The following is a 19,537-nucleotide window of genomic DNA, read 5'->3' as shown; positions in this document are numbered from 1 at the left end:
TTGTATAGAAATAGCGCCTAGGTTTTCCTTTCTCCCTTTGCCATTTGGGTCCGAATGGTCATGCACTGTGAGAAGCGTTTGGCACCGTTTAGAATTTGTAAACAATAGTGCTAAGAGCCAGTGTCAGTTGGAGACTGGTGCAGACATAATGGTTTATGGCACAATGAATGTATCACTTGTCTAAGATGTTTTTATAGTGACTTTGTCTTCACCCCCTTGGAAGCTCGTATGAACCACAGTTACCTTTTATTGCTCGATACGTGTTGTCTGTGCCAGTCACAGAGCAGCAGGGGAGCAGACCAAGTCGGAATAATTAGATTGAGGAGTGAATGTCACACTTCTAATTTCATTCTCTTTTCAAGGGATTACCAGTGTCCATTTAATAAAATGAGATTAACCCTCTGCGGCAGAAGTATTTGAAAGCTGTCAGTCAGTATAATCTTGACAGCTCAAAAGAAGCAGTGTTCTCAGAAGCTGCTTCTCCTAGAAGCAGCGTCATGTTTTAATTGGCTGAAAGTCTTGACTGCACAGGGATATGTATGTTTGCGTGAGCGCGTGTGTTTATGTCATTAAAGGTGGATGTACGGAGAGTGGATTTGAAAGAGGAAAAGTTTTATGGACTTAACCATACTATCTGGAAATAATAAAACACCATATAATTTAGTTTGAGTTGCTGGATACCAGTAATAGAATACCTAAAAATTATGAGACCAAAATTTTAAAATTAAAGAAACAGTTAAAAAGCAAATAATGAGACATCTTTTCTTGAATGTTTTAGAAAACCTCGGATCAATTCTCAGCTGGTGGCCCAGCAAGTGGCCCAACAGTATGCCACTCCACCACCCCCTAAAAAGGAGAAGAAGGAGAAGGTTGAAAAGCAAGACAAAGAGAAACCCGAGAAAGATAAAGAAATTAGTCCTAGTGTTACCAAGAAAAATACCAACAAAAAAACAAAGTAAGTTCTTCGGTAACTCAGTACAGTACTATGTTATTTTGCAGGTGAATCAAAGATGTCTTTTAAATGCCTCTTTTTCTGTCTCCCCATTTAGACCAAAGTCCGATATTCTGAAAGATCCTCCTAGCGAAGCGAACAGTATACAGTCTGCAAATGCTACAACAAAGACCAGTGAAACGAATCACACCTCAAGGTATTTGAAACTAGAGTGAAATACCACATCGCTGCCCTGATTCACCTGCTCATAATCAAGAGTCAGGGGTGGTTTTGTGCCTGTGGGTTTGTAGGCTAAGAAGGGGTGGGGTGAAGAGCTGGGGCAGTGGGACTGTTAACTTTCAAAGTACATGCACATAGATATGAGCTGCTTTTATATCACTGAGTCCAAAACAGGAGAAAGATAAATTGATCATAATTTTGCAGTGATCCGAAGCTTTGCTAACTGATTGGCGGTTTCGTTTCTTGCTACGCTTCTTAGTCGGCAGATATGGTAGTAAGCGCTGGTATCCGTGCTGGCGTTCTAGATTCATTGCCACAGCGTCATGCAGTCTGTGTGTGTGGCGGGGTGATGTTGGGCCAGAAGTCCTTTGCATCCGTAGCCGATTTCATGGGCTCTTCCCCTGTGGTGTTGCTTTCAGGCCCCGGCTGAAAAACGTGGACAGGAGCACCGCACAGCAGTTGGCAGTAACTGTGGGCAACGTCACCGTCATTATCACAGACTTTAAGGAAAAGACTCGCTCCTCCTCGACCTCCTCATCCACAGTGACCTCCAGTGCAGGGTCAGAACAGCAGAACCAGAGCAGCTCGGGGTCGGAGAGCACAGACAAGGGTTCCTCCCGTTCCTCCACGCCAAAGGGCGACATGTCAGCAGTAAATGATGAATCTTTCTGAAATTGCACATGGAGTTGTGAAAACTATGAATCAGGGTATGAAATTCACATCCTCCACCTGCCCATGCCGCTTGCACCCCTGGAGAATCTTCTGTGGACATCGACCTCTTAGTGATGCTGCCAGGATAATTTCTGCTTGCCATGGGCATCTGGCCCCCAAGGAATTTCGCACCCTGACGATTACTCTTGACACTTTTATGTATTCCATTGTTTTATATGATTTTCCTAACAATCATTTATAATTGGATGTGCTCCTGAATCTACTTTTTATATAAAAAAAAAATCTGCTGTGCACAATTTTCCATGTACATTACAACTGGTTTTTGTTTTTGTTTTGTTGGGGGGAGTGGGGTGGGAGGGGGAGGGAGCTTTTATTTATTGTGTTCACAGACTCCATCCTTTCAGCATATCCTTTTAAGTTTAGTTCTTTCTTCCAGTTATACTATGTACTATCAGTTTTGATATAACTATATATATATAAATATAAAATTATATATAAAGGGTTATTTGAAACCAATCCATGGCAACGCTGGTGCTTGATACACTGTGAAGTGAATACAACATTGAACAGTTACAGATCTGGGACGGTCCCTTCTATGAAAGTGCTGAAATTAAGTTAAAATCAGTCTTACGTGAAGTATGTTCCAACCCACGTGGGAACTTGACTTTCTCATCTGTCTAAAGAGTACTGGACGATAGAAAAATATATATTTTTTAAACAATGTGATCTCAAATTAAAGACTGCTCCAGATAGCCTGCATTTGCGATGGAATAACTGACAAATCACAAGTGGTTTAGTTGGGAGGGCTTTGATCAGTCAAAAGTAACGAAACTAGCTCCAGAATGCCAAGTATTCGTGTAAATTACGGTTACATGTTAACATTGCTGTTCTTACATAAGCATTCATGAAAATATGGTATTCTGTAACTCGAATTCCATCCATTTTCCAGACCTCTACTCATGTCTGAGGTAAATTGATAAATTGTCTCTTAGTTTTAGGATTCAAACTGTGTAACCTGTATTTTTCGTCCATACAAGAAGCAAATCCTTGTCTCCACTTTGCATGTGGTGTTCTGTTTAATGGAACTTTGTTTGCCTCACTTCCCCTCGTTTCCCTTACCCTACCCCTTCAGTTGTGAGAATTCTTTTTCTTTCTTAAAATCTAGTCTTGTTTTACTGAACAAAGGTTATCAACCAGTACATCCAGTCCCCACATGGAGCTTTTCAGTGTTGGGAGACATGTCTCAATTCCCTGCTGTGGGAAGGAACTCAGTGGTGAATAAATGGTTGAAGTGCTGGCAGCCAGAGTTGCAGGGAAAACTCCTACTTCCTGCGAGCCTGTGATCTTTTTCTTCCTCAACATAAAGATGGCTTGAGTAAAACTCTCTTTTAAAAAAGATTCTTTTCACTCTCTCTTTTTAAAAACTGTCTTGCAAAAACAAACAAAAACAGGGGGGAAAAAAAAAGACCGCTAATATGAATCCACCCCTCCTCATTTTAAAAATGTTCTGTTTTGCTTTGTTTAGATTTAGAGTCTGTCTTCTCTTTGACTCTTACATTCATATCTGCAGAGTTCATAGACTTGAGAGTCATTTCAAGCATGGGAACTTGATGTCACCTTCCTTTATTTGACGGTACTTCTGGGAGGGCAGCAGATTAGTAATGAAACGCCACATTTTGGTGTGAAAAACCTGGTTTGCTTAAGAATAGAAGTAACTTCTGTCTGTGGAGGCAACAAGTAAACAGAAAAATTAACAGCTTGATTTGAGTAGCCAACAGGAAGGCTCCTTTCACATTTACATTAAAACTATTCCGTAGTCACTAATGTACCATCGTTTAAATTCTGCTCTCAAAGGTATAGATGATAAAGCAGTGCCACTTGTTGCTGTGGTCCTGTACTCAGATGCACGGACAGTGCGCCCCCTCTTTTCAAAATACTGCTTTCATCTGGGATGCAAGCTATACTTACCTTTTTAAATACATTTTTAAAGTATTTATTAATGAACCAAAGGAAATCAGATGCTTTCTGTAAGCATCAGGATATAGAATACATAGTGATTTGACTATGAATTTTAAATCCACATTTTAATATTAGTGGGGTATTGCAAAGACATTCCTTCTAAAGTTTTAATATTCCTTTTATTAAGGGTCTCAGGGAGGGTGAATTAGTCAGCCATATTTATTTTCCAGAGGTGTAAGGAATTGCTGTTTTTTAATTAACTTTTTAAAAAAATTTAAAAGTCACCAAACTCATGTGGGTTGCACTGCTTTTGAAACCAGTAAGTGTTGGTTTGCACTTTGTTCAGAAACACTGTGTACTTTTTCAAAATTAGTTTCATGTAAAGTGATTGGACCCCGAGATTAGTGGGAAAAGCTGGTTCACCAGCTACTCAGAGGCTGCTAATTGAGTCATTGCCAATGTCTTGGTTTTTCAGTTTTGCCTCCATGATAAAGAATAAATTAAAGAATGGGGAGGGGTGAAGGAAGGGGGAGGATTGCTTTAGAACAGGTGAGAGGATGAAATGGCCATTTTGGTAGAAACTGCAGCGCATGGTGGGACTGCTCTCAGCAATCAGATGTTCTTGGGCCCATCCTTTAGCTGCTGTTGTGTAATTCTGTTACGGTAGTGAGGTGGTAGGTACTTTAGGCTTTTAATTTCTGAAATTGATGACGTCCCTCAGGCATGTATTCTGGAAATGGAATTCCTGTAACTTTCTGCATTTGCAGTTTGCCCTACAATTAGTAGGCAGTGTGTAAAAACACTAGTGTAGGTGATAAAGATACATATTAAAAGAGAACCAGAAATACTTGGTATTCAGCGGCACAGTAAGCAGGTTATAAAAACAAACAAAAGCACAGTGTTACGCTTGCAAGTTTCCATTTGTTTTAATACCACACAATCCTTCACACTCGTGCGTGCGCGCACAGAGCTTATCTGACCTGCTCTGCTTGAGTCATGCAGTTCAAAAAATAATAATAGTAATATTAAGGTAAAGACATCTTGACACCCACAAAAAATTTTAATCAAAATCTTTCAGTTTCAATCTGGATATTCAAAACATTGGCAGAAGCTTCTGTGAGTTTAGTTCCACTAAGATGTTTCACCTGCCTTATCAAGACCATTCTCAGTCTACTTTTTTAAGCTACCGTATCTTAAATTATTGAAAATTTATTAATTGCTGAATATATAATAACCTTTGCTTGTATGTAACCGAAAATGGTTTAAGAGCCAACATTTAGAGTATGACAATGGAGCTGAACAGTTTTTAATGCGCAAGCAGTTCTGTTCTTGTGTATGACTTGTAACCTTAATTTACTGTGTAAAGATGGTTACATTATTTCCTTAGCTTTGTTTGTTGGAGACAAATAGAGAATGCTTGTTAAGTATGTCAAAACATAATCTTACCTTGTGAATTTTTGTTAATGTATTATACGAGCTATATTTTTCATTTGCTCAGAAAGACAGCTTGTATAACGCTTTTGGAAGTTCCTGCTCTGTAACGTCTTTAGAGCTGACAGTCTGTTAGGTTTGTTTTTTTTCTTCATGCTAAAGTGTCGGTGGTTTTGTGAACTGGTCAGAAATTCACAGGTCTTAAATGTTTGGGGGAAATTTATATTGGACACTGCTCTTTGTCTAGCAAATAAAAGATGTTAATATATTCCTGTTACTGGCATGTGCACGACTATGTTATTAGAAGCCACTTTATCGTTTTCCTGCTTTAAATAGAAATGTCTATTTATGAATTCTGCTTGTAGTTTTTTCACAAATAAAATAGTAAAATTTACATTGAAATCTTTATTTTTGTCTGTGTAGACTTCAGCCCATAGGAAAACAGTTAACTTTTGTACTCAGATTCTTCACTTGTGTAATATTCCCCGTAGAACAGGAGGCCAAGAACTTGAGTTTATCGTATGCTGAAGTTGATTTGGGTGTCTCAGTGCACGGCTCAGAGCTGCAGCAGAAAATATAATGGAACCAAAGAATGGCCGAACTTTGGAAGAAAGCGAGCTAGTGTCTGTAAATGCATCCTTTGAGGTAGGTTGCAGTGATTTAAGGAAGGAAGTGGAGATGATGGGTAACGATGATTAATTCAGTGCATGACTGAAAACCCTCAGAAGACAACCCATTTCTGGCCAACTGCAGTTAGGTAAGTTGTGACTCTGACGTAAAGGAAATGCAGTGTCAAACCTAAAAGCCCCACAAACAAAGCCGGCTTATTGCCCGGGGCTAGGGAGACTGCTGCTGAGACAGTCACTTCCAAAGAATGTGGAAGTCACTTACAGCACTCCTAAGAGTCATCTGTGATTACTGTTCTTTGGCCTGAGTCTGCACTTGAACTAGCACGGAGAGGAGGAGAGTATAAATGGTGCAGGACTGTAATTGGAAATTGGGTTTGTCCTGGTAAAAGAAAACTTAGCAAACTTCATTCCTTTTTGTCTTTGCTCTTGGCTCCTCGGGAATCTTGGAAAGGATCTGGAAGGATCGAAGAGCAGGGAGCAAGTGGTGTGTCTTTGATGTTTCCCAGGGCTCTCAGATAAGTGATGGGCTGTACCCTGACCGGTCAGCTTTCCTTGAAACCTGAGGAGTCCTTTTTGAGGGTCCCTGCTGCCAGTGACACTGGCAGCACCTTTTGAGGAGAACGGAGGCTGCTTCCCACACCAGATGGAGGTGTACCGCAAGATGTTGGTCCCTACAGTGAAAGTGCAAGGATGTCTTTTAGGAAGAGTGGATTCCTTCCGGTTGTGAAGATGAGAAGAGAGGGGAAGGCTTCTTCCCTCCTGTCCTTAGCTAAACCCCAGCCTTGATACCGCATGTCCAGACCCCTACTGAGGAATACCGTGGCCGGGGTGTGACACCATCGAGGTAAGAAGCTCTTGCTGAATTAATCTTGGTCAAGGGTAGGATGATGTCTTCAGCCAGGAAGTGACCAGGCCGTGCTCTGCTTTCCTTGTCCTGTAACATGGAAACAAGGGCAGCGAGGAGAAGAGGGCTGTCAGGGAGGCCCTGCATCTGTTTCATCCTTGACCTCCCAGCAGTTCTGAAGAGCTCGTCTGAAATTTTAACATCATAGCAAGGAAAGCTTCAGAGCCATTGTGTTAGGCTTAAACGCTCTTGATCAAGATCTTGTTTGTTAATCGTCAAGAGAAGCCAGGTTCTAATCTGGCTGCCCTTAATGACGTTTGTCAGGAAAGGACAGTCTTCATCCCGGCAGCCTGGGCTCTGTAAGCACAGTGGAAACGAACTACTGAATACTGCAGGGAAGGCTCTGATTTCTCTAGAAGAGATCGTAGGCCATGTCTAGAGAGATTGAAGGGAGGGGGCTCAGGTCCGGGTAGACCCTAGAGTGAAAGTAGGCATCCAGCTGTTGTGTTCTGCCTGGTCAACCTGCCTTCTCTCCAGGCATAAACCGCAAGGCTGGGGCGGAAGCCAAGCTGTAAGGCATCCAGTGCCCGGTTACACATCCACCGTGGTTCTGAAAAACAGCGAATAGGGCAGAGTGTGGAGACAAGGGCACGGGCTGAAATTGGTGCACGGGTGCTTTTGACCTGGACCACCCACCCTGTTCTCCCCACCTCGAGCTTGTGCCAGGCATCACAGATTGATCACGGTACTGTTTTTCAGCTGAGTTCAGCCTCTGAAACCTCAACACAGCTCTCAGGCATCCTTACCCACAGCAATCAGGGAACCCTACAAGGCAGTTTGGAATCAACCGTTCAGTTGTGGAGCACTTGCTGGAGCCATAGGGATTCCAAGCAGAAGGCAGCCGAGAGGCTTGAAGGAGTCCGGAAAGAAGAGAACAAAATACCCAGCACCAACTCGGTTTTTCTTTTTTCTTTCTTTTTTTTTTTTTTTTTGCGGTACACGGGCCTCTCACTGTTGTGGCTTCTCCCATTGCGGAGCACAGGCTCCGGACGCGCAGGCTCAGTGGCCATGGCTCACGGGCCCAGCCGCTCGCGGCATGTGGGATCTTCCCGGACCGGGGCACGAACACGCGTCCCCTGCATCGGCAGGTGGACTCTCAACCACTGCGCCACCAGGGAAGCCCCAACACCAACTCTTAACACAGTTCACAACGGGACCAGAGGAGGAGGCCGACGTTGAGCACTGTCGCTTTGAGTGCCAGACCAGCGGCCCGCCCTGGAGGCTGGAGCAGGACCTGCCCAGGCTGTCACACCGGTTCTGCCAACTCGGGGACTCTCAGATGACAGGGCAGAACACCAAACGGGTGTGATTCCTGGAAGCAACAGGATACACCTTTGGAGCCAGAACTGGGTGAGACTCCCACCTCCACCTGACTGGGTGACCTTGGGCAAGTCAGCTTCCTCAGGCTCATTTTCCTCACCTCTGAAGCAAATTTCTCCTGCCCTGTTCCCGTGGCCCAGTCGTTGCTTGTATTTTGTTATGTTTCTAATAATGGAGAGCAAAACTTTTCCGGAACGTTCATTATAATGCTTCATGATGTTAACACCAGGAATGAATGAGAAGGGTTTGTTTTGTTTTGTGATTGTCTTATCTTGTTTTTAAATATCTCCTTTATCTATCTGTCTGTCTCTCTATCTGCCACTTCCCACCATGGAGGCCACATTTGGACCCACGGTAGCTTTGCAAGGGGATCGCTCGTCTCACCTTCAGGTACCAATTAGTTGCAGAGATAGGAGCATTCAGAGCTGTAAACCGGAACTCCCACCACAGAAGAGGGAAGGTTCTGGCGCTGTAATTGCAGATGGGGAAATCCTCCTGGAACATCTGCGTGCCAGCATTGTGGCCTTGGCGGGGTGCCGGCTCTCTCCCTGTGGGTTTGTCCTCCGTCACTTAACCAGGGAGGATTTAACAGTCTGCTCCGGCTGTCAGCCGTGCTCTTGAATCCTCTCTCATCTTAGTCACACTCCTGCTTAAGTGAGTCATTCTTGACTCCCTGGACACCAGAAGCCTTTCTTCCTGACAGCAGGTGAGATGCTGGCAGCCTCTCGACGGGGACCATCCACTTCAGTGCCTGCGAAAATCCCCACCGCCCGGCGACCCAGACATCTGAAGATTTTGCTTAAGAGAGTCGGCCGCCACTGGAGGGAGGTGTGCTGGGCTGGCGGGCCCAGCGTCAGCCCCACTCCGCCTGAGCCGGGCCCCCCCTCGCCCCCCCTCTCCCGGGCACCGCTGCCTGGGAAAGGCTGGTGCTGCTGGAGGGGAGTGAGGGGCGGGGGCAGGCCGCTTGGCGCACAGGAGGAGCGAAATTCACAAGACCAATTCCGGAAGCCTGGGGTTTGGTGACGTAGTACTTCAGCGTGAATTTTCACAGTAAAAGCAGGACCTCAAAGAAATTTCACATTCTCCGTATACTCTGCTGCCTTGACGGGTGCTTCTGTTGAAAAGTTTGAGGAAGCCAGCTGTTCTGCTCCCAACCGCACAGAGCCTAGCCTGAAGAGAGGAGGGAGAAGGCGGTAAATATATATTTGACAAGGCGTGGGCTCCAAGGCCCTGCTACGGGCGTTTTCTGGTCTCCGGCAGTCGGCAGATAGAGCCAGGGCCTTCTCTCACACATCCGCCTGAGTGCCTCTAAAAAGCCTGGCACTCAACCACGTGAAAGCCGGCCTGTAACTTCCCTCTGTTCTTAGCTGGTCTCTCCCGCTATGAAGCCATCCCCCCTCTCAAAGCCCAGCGTTGACTCTGCTGCTGTTTGGTGGTAAAGGACACAGTTCCAGGACAGCGGCTAGCCGATACCCTCCCCCCCCCTTCCCCACTCCTCCCCACAAGGAAGGTTCTGGCTTCGCCTTACAGTTCTCCTGGAGAACAGGCTCTCCCACTCCAGGGCCACCAGTCCTGCCAGGAGCTCGCATCCCAAGAAGCCACAGGCCCTGTGGGAAGAGCGGGATGGTGGCCAGCCTCCCGCCGTCATGTTGAAAGACTTAACATTTTATTTCCTGAGTTTTGTTTGGATGGCTTGGCTTCTTTTCTCTTTGTCAGATGTCAGCCCACCCTGGAAATGACAGTCTGATCTGGCCTCCCGCTAAACCACTGCTGTGGACCGTACACAAACAGAACTGTCCTTACGTCTTGACAACACTCACTCAGTGTCACAAAGGGCACAGCCAGCCTGAGCCCAGGCCTGTCTTATCAGAAGGGCCAGAAGTGCGTATAAGAACAATAACATCTGCCAGTTATGCAGGAGAGACCCTTAATGTCCTTGAATGATGAGAGGGAGGCAAACGTCCTTGAGCTTTGCCTGATTCCTCAAGTTTTCAGCTTGGAACTTGAATGTGATGGCTGGTCCTCGGTCATCTCGGCCTATGAGGTCAGCTTAAGGATGGAAGCTACACAGTAAGGATAACAAGAGCTGAAAGACAGCAGCCTGGATGCCCTGCCCAGCTCCTGACCTCTCACAGGTGAGACCTCAACTTTTATTTAAGCCATTCTGTATTGGTTAGGCTTCTCCAGAGTAACAGAACCAACAGGAAATGTACAAGTTGACCCTTGAACAATACGGGAGGGTTAGGGATGCAGGCCTCCTCCCCATGCAGTAAAAAATCCAAGTATAACTCACAGTCGGTCCTCTGTATCTATGGTTCTGCAAATGCAGATTCAACCGACCGGAGATTCAACCAATCGCAGATCGTGTAGTGTTGCCGTATCTATTTATTGAAAAAAATCGGCATATAAGTGCGCCCGACTAGTTCAAACCGTGTTGTTCAAGGGTCAAGTGTAGATAGAGAGATCGATGACAGATATGTATATCTATATATATCTACCTATCTAGAGAGATTTTTTATAGAAATTGGGTCACGTGGTTATGGAGACCAAGAAGTCCCACAGTCTGCCACCTGCCAGCTGGAGAAACAGGAAAACTGGTGACTTGATTCAGTCTGAGTCTAAAGGCCTGAGAATTCGGGGTCTGATTGTGTAAATCACCTCAGTCTTCCTTTTCTTGCTTTACTCCCTCATTTTGGCGGAGCTCATCCTCCAGCAGCTTCCTGAGAAAGAGTGTATGTGTAGGAGGCATATTCTTTGAGTCCTTTCCAGACCAATGACATGTTTATTCTTCCTTCACACCTGCCTGGCACAATCTCTGGGTTGGAAGTCATTTTCCTCCCTCACAGCTGGTGACGCTCATGAGAAGCCCAAAACCGGCTGGTTCCTGACCTGTGCGCAGGACCGATTTTTTCTCTCTAGACACTTACAGAACTTTCCTGTGTCCCCAGTGTGCTGATATTTCATGGCTGTGCTCTTTGTGTGGGTCTCTTTTCACCCCTCTCCCGAATGCCCAGTGGACCCTTTGAAACCCCAAATTTGAGTCATTCAGTGTTCAGAGATTTCCTTGAAATATTTTGCTTATGACTTCCCTTCATTTACTCTCCGTTTTCTTGCTGGAACCCCTGTTATTCAGATATTCAGAGAATCACCTCCTCTGATCTTCTTGTGATTTCTCTTTCGTGTTCTATCTTTTTATGTTCTTGTTTTTCTTAGAAAGAAACATCCTCATGCTATGGGTTGAATTATGTCCCCACAAAAGATGTGGATGTCCTAACCCCGGTGTCTGTGAATGTGGCCTTGTCTGGAAATAGGGTCTTTGCAGAGGATTGGGTTAAAATGAGGTCAGTAGTATGCGCCATAATCCAATATGACTGGTGTCTTTATAAAGGGGGAAATTTGGACGTAGAGACAGACATGCACATAGGGAGAATGCCACGTGGAAATGAAGGCAGAGATTGGAGTGATGCTTCTACAAGCCAGGAAATGCCAAAGGTCGCCAGCAAACCAGCAGAGGTGAGGAGAGAGGCAAGAAACAGACTCTCCCTTGACAGTCCCCAGAAAGACCCAACCCTCGCCAGCGTCTTCATTTTGGACTTCCAGCCTCCAGAACTGTGAGACAATACGTTTACGTTGCTTTAAGCCACCCAGTTTGTGGTACTTTATTACAGCAGCTCCCAGAGACTAACACACCTCCTCTTTGCCTTCCAGTTCTTCTATGAAGCTCATTTCTTCTGTCATGTTTCCGATTTCCAAGAGCCTTTTGTTGTTGTGTTTTTTCTCTGTATATTTACTTTGTCACATCCTCTTCTTATATCATGCCTGTAGTATATTCTCTCGTCTCTCTGAGAAAATTAATGATGATTTAAAGCTTTTTTTCCCCAGAAGTAGTCTCTGTTGTTCAGGTCCTTGTTCTATGCCCTGTTAAAGGCTTTCCTCAGGTGTCTCCTATTGAAGAGGGGCGGGCTGAAAAGCTGAAACACCAAGCCCAGAGCAGAGCTTGTTATCTGTCGAGGGATGTGCTGGCGCTGTTTTTGGGGAAACGCTGAATGTAAATGTCTTTAGGTCTGCCCACCTCAGGAGTCTCAAACCCTTCCAAACTCCCGTCTGGAAGTAAAGACCGACCGGGAACAGTCTGGGGCCTCAGTCCTCATCAGGTAAGGCCATGCATCATCTGCTTCACCTTCTTGGGGGAATAAACCTTCATGCTAGGGTGGAGTCGGGGAGGAGAGGGCACCCTGCCTCCAGGAGTGAGAGGTGGGCCCAGCGAGCCCATCTGGGAAACCATCCACTTCTTTAACAACTTGAACCGGTTCTCCTTATTATAAAGTCAGCCCTACCCTTCACCTCGACTTCTAGAATTACATGAGGAACAAATTCCTGACCTTTGGAAGGATTTGATTGATTGCTGGTTTGCAACTTGGCCTAAGATTTGGCTTTCTTAAGGCGGTGGCCACCTACCCATCTATTTCCCAGCTTAAAACCTTTTCTTATCGTTGTCTCCTCTTCATTCTGCCAGACTTGTGTGTGTTTGTTTTGTTTTTCGGGTTTTGGTTTTTGTTTTTTTGCTGAAACAAAACAAAAAGCCAGCCAAACAAACAAAAAATACCCCCCGCCCCCAAACCCTAACCAAAAAACCTCGACTCTAGTTTAGATGGTATGCCAAGAGGGAACAAAATGATATGCGTGTACAGTTTTTTGGGAAACGCTGAATGTAAATGGAGATGGAGATCTTTATGCGAAAGCCTCAAGGTCTCTTTTTTTTTGTTTTATAAATTTATTTATTCATTTATTTATTTTTGGCTGTGTTGGGTCTTCATTTCTGTGCGAGGGCTTTCTCTAGTTGTGGCAAGTGGGGGCTACTCTTCATCGCGGTGCGCGGGCCTCTCACTGTCGCGGCCTCTCTTGCTGCAGAGCACAGGCTCCAGACGCACAGAGCTCAGTATTTGTGGCTCACGGGCCCAGTTGCTCCGTGGCATGTGGGATCTTCCCAGACCAGGGCTCGAACCCGTGTCCCCTGCATTGGCAGGCAGACTCTCAACCACTGCGCCACCAGGGAAGCCCCTCAAGGTCTCTTTTTAAAACTAACTTTTACCTTCATGATGAAAACACTCAACAAACTAGGAGAAGAAGACAACTTCCTCAACCTGATGAGTCTCAGTACTGGCCAAGGAGAGAGTCTAGGCGGTGGCTGGGACTACCCCACCTGCTACAAGGAGATTTCCAGGCGCGGCTGGAGAGAAGTGAATCTGGGATGGCTGCCAAGGGATCATGGTGCGCAGGGGAGCTCACTGGCACAGCTAATGGTGGGGAAGGGCTGAGCCTTGGTGCTGGGGGCCTACTCCCTACTGCACCGTTCCAGTTCTCGCTAGGAAAATGAGGCCTCTCCGGCTTCCTCGAGGCTGAGGAATGCCATGTGGTACGCATTACCCTCCAAGTAACAGGCCATTTACCTTCCCCAAGGCCGGGAGCAAACAGACCTAATTGATGTAGCCACTGGGATATTGTATGTCTCTCACTGTGGTCCCAGGACTGGAGACCCTCTTCCTTTTGCAACCAGGATAACATGTTGAAAACATGGTGGTCTTCAGTCTCAATGGAAAAAGCAACAAAACCACATTTTAGACGGTTTGGGGGGGGTTTGAAGTGGTTTCTGGTTAATCCCAGCTGCATCAGGCCATCTGAGAGGTTGGCTACAGCTGGGGGCTGCTAGAATGAGGAAACGATTTCACTAAGCTGGCCTGCGTCTACATTCCCAAACGTGGAGTTCAAGGATTCATCTTGGAGAAAATGAAACAGAAGCTTCCAACAAAGGGTTCTTGGAAGTCGGTGTGTAATTAACCTTTCTGTGTAACGTGAGATTTCTCAACTAAATGGAGGGGAGAAAAAATAGATTCGATTTTAATAATTAACAGATACTTGTAAACAAGTTCCAGTGTGCTTTATAGAGTATTGATTACCGTATGCTGGGGGTACTGGTCGAGAGGCACGTCTCTGATCCAGTCTGTCTCTTCCCTTTAATTCGGGTTTTCTCCTGTACTTTACAAGCAGGTTGGGCCGGGCCTGGCTCTGTGTGGGAGCGCCCGCTCGGCTTCTGGAGCTTGGGGCCCGGTTCCGATGTCTGGCCTCATTTCATCTGTGACCTCGGGGACTTGTCTCCAAGCCATAATTGAACTCCCATTTGACCTCAGTTTCCCCCGGAGCCGATTCCCTGGGGACAGTGTGCTCTGGGGACCCGACAGGCTGTAGGAGTTGCCACCTGCGCCCTCCTGGGCAGAACGCAGCCTCCGGACAAGTCTTATTGGGCCCCCAGGAGTTGCAAAGTGTTGCTGCGTGTGGATGTCATTTGTGCTGTAATAGCTTTGCTGGGGCTGCCGTAATAAAGTACCCCAGACCGGGTGGATTAACGACAGAAATCTCCCAGTTCCTCAGGGTTGCAAAACCAAGGTCAAGGTATTGGCAGCGTTTCCTCCAAGGTCTGTGAGGGAAGGGCCTGTTCCCGGCCTGTCTCCTTGCCTTGCAGGTGGCCGTCTTCTCCCAGTGTCTCTTTGTATCATCTTCCCTCAATGTGTGTCAGTCCCTCTGTGTCCAAATTCCCCCCCCTTTTTTTTTTTTTTTTTTTGCTGTACGCGGGCCTCTCACTGCTGTGGCCTCTCCCGTTGCGGAGCGCAGGCTCAGCGGCCATGGCTCACGGGCCCAGCCGCTCCGCGGCACGTGGGATCTTCCCGGACCGGGGCGCAAACCCGCGTCCCCTGCATCGGCAGGCGGACTCTCAACCACTGCGCCACCTGGGAAGCCCCAAATTCCCCCTTCTTATAAAGACACCAGTCACACTGGGTGAGGACCACCCTAACAACTTCATTTTAACTCCATCATCTGCAAGGACTCTGTTTCCTAATAAGGTCACATTCTGAGGTCCTGGGGGTACAATTCAACACATGAATTTTGAGCGGACACAGTTCAGCTCCTGAGGATGCCATGGTGCTACATTTGCCGTGGCCCTGTCTTTCCACTGGTGCCTCTTACTGGGTGCCTCTCACGAAGTACATTCCCTCCTGGCTTCTGTACGCTTTTGGGTTTTGTGCCCCTGCCCTCATTTAGAAGTTCGTTCGTTCATTCGTGTGTTTAATCGAACATAACAGTGCTTACTTCGAAAGATTGCTCAGGGAATTCCTTGGCAGTCCATCGGTTAGGACTTGGCGCTTTCACAGCCAGGGCCTGGGCTCGATCCCTGGTCGGGGAGCTAAGATCCCACAAGCCATGTGGCGTGACCAAAAACAAAAAGATTCCTGAGAAAATGAAATACCATATTTACATTTTTCGCTTCATGTCTGACACATAGTAGGTACTCAGCCACACTGATTCATCCATGCACTTACCGATATTTATTAAGCAGCCCTAAGGCCAGAAATGGGGCTGGGCTGAGCCCGGAAAGCCAGGCAAGGTACCTGCCCCGATGAGCTTAGAGGAGGGCAGACTGGATCCAGTAGCCCCAGGAGAAGTGTGTGAACCAACACTGGTGAGTGTTCTGCTGGGGGTCCCAGGGAACCTGGGGCTGGAGCAGAAAGTGTTCTGTTCAGCTGGGGGTCCCAGGGAACCTGGGGCTGGAGCAGAAAGAGAGGGGCAGGAAGGCACAGGTGGGCGCACAGGGCAGGCCTGCAGAGCCTGTGGCCCACAGGAAGGCAGCTGAGCTTCCTCCCCGTGTCCCGGGTGATGCTCTTGGTAGTGTTTCAGCAGAGGTTGACAGAATCAACGTTGTGCTGAGGGGATCAGGTTGGACTGGGGCAAGAAGAGATTCCAGGAGAGGTCCTGGCAAGCTGCAGCAGGCGCCCCGAGGAGAGAGATGGGAGCTGGGCCTGGAGGGTGGTGGTAGAGACAGGGAGGGGCGGTCGGCTTTGAGAGGTCAGGGGTAGAGTTGGCAGGACGTGGGGATGGGTGGGTGGGCGTGGGAGGGAGGAACCAAGGAGGGACTGGCTTGCAGAGCCGGTGGGGGCAGGGGGGTGGCTTCCCTCTGAGAGAAGCAAGAGGGTCTGGTTGGTGGTGAGCTGTTGCATTTCAGGCAGAGGAGTCTAGACTCAGTAAAGCATGAAGTTATTGTCAACCGTGTGCTCGCTCATTCCACAGCTATTTATGGAGTACTTGTCCAGGGCAAGAGCAGTGCTGGTTGTCAGGGATACCGCAGTAAACAAGGCAGAGCTTTATCCAGTGGACATTCTAATGCGGAGATAGACAACAAGCATGGGAGCACATAGATAATAAGGTCCTTCCAGACTGTGATAAGGAAATGCAGCCAGGCGAGGTGATGGGAGAGGTGAGGGGCTACCTAAGTTGGAATGGACAGGAAAGGCCTCTCTGAAGAGGTGATATTTGAGCTGAAGCCTGCATGGTGAGAATGAGTCAGCTATGGACGAATCTGGGGAAGTTCTTGGTGGGCACAGCATGTGCAAAGGCCCGGAGGAGGGAGACGAAGCCTCAAAATGAGGTTGGAGTGAAAACCAGGGGCCAGGTTGCTCAGGGAATTACAGGCTAAAGGAAGGCACTCATAATTTCCCTGGGACTGTGGAAAGCCAAGAAGCCTTTAAGGAAGAGAGGGCCAAGTTTAAGAAAGCCAAAGAGGAATTCTAGGGACCCTGCCTCTACGTTTCTCTTTTTGCTCAACTTGGTTTGAATCGTTTGTGTCACTTGCAAAACTGTCTTGATGAACACATCTGGTAAGAAAAATCTTTCTTGGGGGGCATGTGTCAGGATCTGAGAAACACAGAATGGCAGAGCTGAATGGAGCCACAGAGCTGAGCTGGGATAGTCGAGTGCAGACAGCTCCCCTGGAGACTGAGGGGCGCCAAGACCCAGGCCTCTATTATCTGCAACAGCTGCTCTTTCATCGGCTTTTCATGTGGGGGTCTGCGTGCTCGTTCAGTCGTGCTGTCCTTGCCTGAAAGAGTTTGGAAACCACTGAGCCAAGTGTGTGATGGGGAAACTTTTACAGATGGGGAAACTGAGGCTCGGGGAGATTAGTGAGTGCCTGAGCAATACAGCTGGGAAGAGGTCGTTCCAAGAATGGGAAGCAGGTATGCAGCCCCTTATTCCAGGGCTCTTTGCAGTGGAGAAGGCCGACTGCCACAGAAGCCCGGGGTGGGGCCTTTTGCTCTGAGGGCACAAGGCTGTAGCTTGGAGGATGCCCTTCCTGGATGTGGCCAGCCAGGGGCTTGGAGGAGCTGCAGCTCTGGCTACATCCCTCCCCAAAGAGGGCCAGGACCATACACCCAGGACCAGGCAGTGCAGCCTAAAATAGGGATTTGGGGCATAAGCTTCGGAATCAGGGCTGAGTTCAAGTCCTGGAGCTGCCCCTGGCTTTCTGTGGGATGCGGGCACATGACCTAAAATCTCTGAGTCTCAGTCTCCTCATCTGGGATAAGAGGTGCAGCAGCCCGGCAGGATGTGGTGAGAACAAAGTGAGCCTGCACACCGAGCATGTAATGTGGCACCTGGCACCCGGCAAGCCCTGAATTAGCTCGCGCTCAGCTACCACCGCTTCACCACCTGCATTCCAAGGCTCACACTGCAGGGCTGGGGACAGGAGGCCCCCAGAGGCAGAGCCTCAAGAGGGCTGGACCGAGGCTGGTCTGTCAATTGCATGAAAATCCCACCTCACGGGAAATTTCCGTTGGAAAGGAAGCGTGGGAACTCAATGTTTTCCCACTGAAAGGAATTGTGACTTCTCCTCCTGGCGTGGCTCTTTCTCATGGATCAGAGTTGCAGCAAATGCTGTCGCTGTTCTCAAGGATTTGTTTTATTTTTATTTGTGTGATGAACGATCAAAATAAATAGACTGTGTGATTTCAAGGAACTAAAACAAAAAGAGAAAAACCTGCCTTGTCATGTTCTAGATTCTTCTTCTGCCAGGTTTCAGGCACCGGGGGCTTCTTGTTAGGGGCGCAGACATGCTTATTGCATGATGTTCCCAAGGCTCAGAGGAGCAGACTCAACATTCAAACGCATCTTTACTCCTGTTGTAATTTAAAAATAAATAGAATGCTATCATTTACTGAGCTATTTCTATGCACCAGGAACTGTGTTTTATATATATTCTCTTGATCAGCTCCCCTCCAAAGCTAAGGATTAGTCTTATTCCCATTTACAGATTTGACAGTTAAGGCTAAGAGAGGGCAAATGACTTGTCCAAGGTCATGCAGAGACCCTGGAGGGAGGGTAGGGCAGCTGCAGGGCTCCAAAAAAAGATGCTGAAACTCTTTCTGGCCTTTGTGCCAGTTGAAATATGATGTTGTGTTAAAATCTGATGGCTGTGCCTTTCTGGGTTCCCAGGGCATCTTGGCAGAATACCGACTGGCTACAGCCCAGAGTACTAAGGCCCTGAAAAACTGTTTACTTCAAAGAATAGTGGTCTCCCTCAACATAAAACCTCCTAAACTTTCAAAGTGTGATAGTCAGATTTTGCTATGATGATGCTGCATGACAAACAACTCCCTTCAAATCTCAGGAGCTTACAGCCATAGCCACACATGGATCTTGCTCTTGGGTCTGTGGCCTTCTGGGGTAGCTCTGCTTTAGGCTCTGGGTCTATTGTCAGGTATGTTCCAGGTGTTTCTTTGTTCTGGAATAAGTGGTTACCCAGAGGATGTCTCATGGTAAATGGCAGAAGCACAGAAGACCAAGTGAAATGAAGCAAAGACATTTAAAACCTCTACTCGCACACACTCACTTACACTGTGCTGACCAAAGGCAGTCAAATGGCCACACACACCATCAATGTGGGGAGATGTACAATGTACTTCTTCTACCAATCCCATCTGCCATTCTAAGGCGACTGACACCAAGGCCACCTCGCCTTGCTGCAGTGGGCAAAGGCTTTGCCTCTTCTTTCTATGAGGATAAGGCTGGAGATTTCCCAAAGGAAATTTACCAAAGACTGAAGGAGGAAACAGAGAGGCTATAGTGGACGTCTGTTGGTTCTACTTGCCAAGAATCCATTCTGCTAGTAAGTGGTTCTCGATTTCGCTTTGGTGAGTCCCTTGCCTCATTCTCAGTCTCTGTGATTTGGGGGTAGGGATACTGTCCTCACCTGCCAACTTCAGGGGTGGACACCTGATCCATTTCTGGCCAGTGGGAACACTGCATCCCCTTAACCAAATGATTGGTTCTGGGCTGGTCATGTGACCCAAGCTGGGTCAATGCAACTGATACTCAGGACTCGTGCTAGAACTATTAGAACAGAGTGTCATGTTTCCAGAGATTCCGTGAAGTAGAGTAGAAGACTGAAGACTTGGGTAGTCATCTTTGTACCTCTGGTACTGTAAGGTGAAGCTGACACCGAGGAAAAGAAGACCAAAGGATGAGACAGAATTGCGAGAACATCATTTGAGCATCTGGATCCAGCTGTGCCTGAAAGCCCTAAACTCTACAATAAATTCTTTTGGGGAATGGAAGTGGGCTTAA

General features: G+C 47.2%; 1 protein-coding gene across 1 annotated transcript in view; it reads left to right on the top strand.

Annotated features, from left to right (window-relative positions):
- The window catches only part of RYBP (RING1 and YY1 binding protein), a 75,069-nt gene extending 69,448 nt beyond the window's left edge, over positions 1 to 5,621 (top strand). Inside the window, exons 3-5 of the mRNA XM_079933982.1 lie at positions 779 to 955; positions 1,050 to 1,148; positions 1,591 to 5,621. Of these exons, the coding sequence (XP_079790108.1) occupies positions 779 to 955; positions 1,050 to 1,148; positions 1,591 to 1,843 (529 nt within the window). The 3' untranslated portion in view covers positions 1,844 to 5,621. The remainder of the gene's footprint in view (positions 1 to 778; positions 956 to 1,049; positions 1,149 to 1,590) is intronic.
- Positions 5,622 to 19,537: the final 13,916 nt, after the last annotated feature.

This window comes from Stenella coeruleoalba (genome assembly GCF_951394435.1).
Source record: "Stenella coeruleoalba genome assembly, chromosome: 10".
In the NCBI taxonomy this organism is placed as follows: Eukaryota; Metazoa; Chordata; class Mammalia; order Artiodactyla; family Delphinidae; genus Stenella; species Stenella coeruleoalba.
The sequence above is the reverse complement of the archived record's forward strand: the minus strand, read 5'-3'. Positions and strand labels throughout refer to the sequence as shown.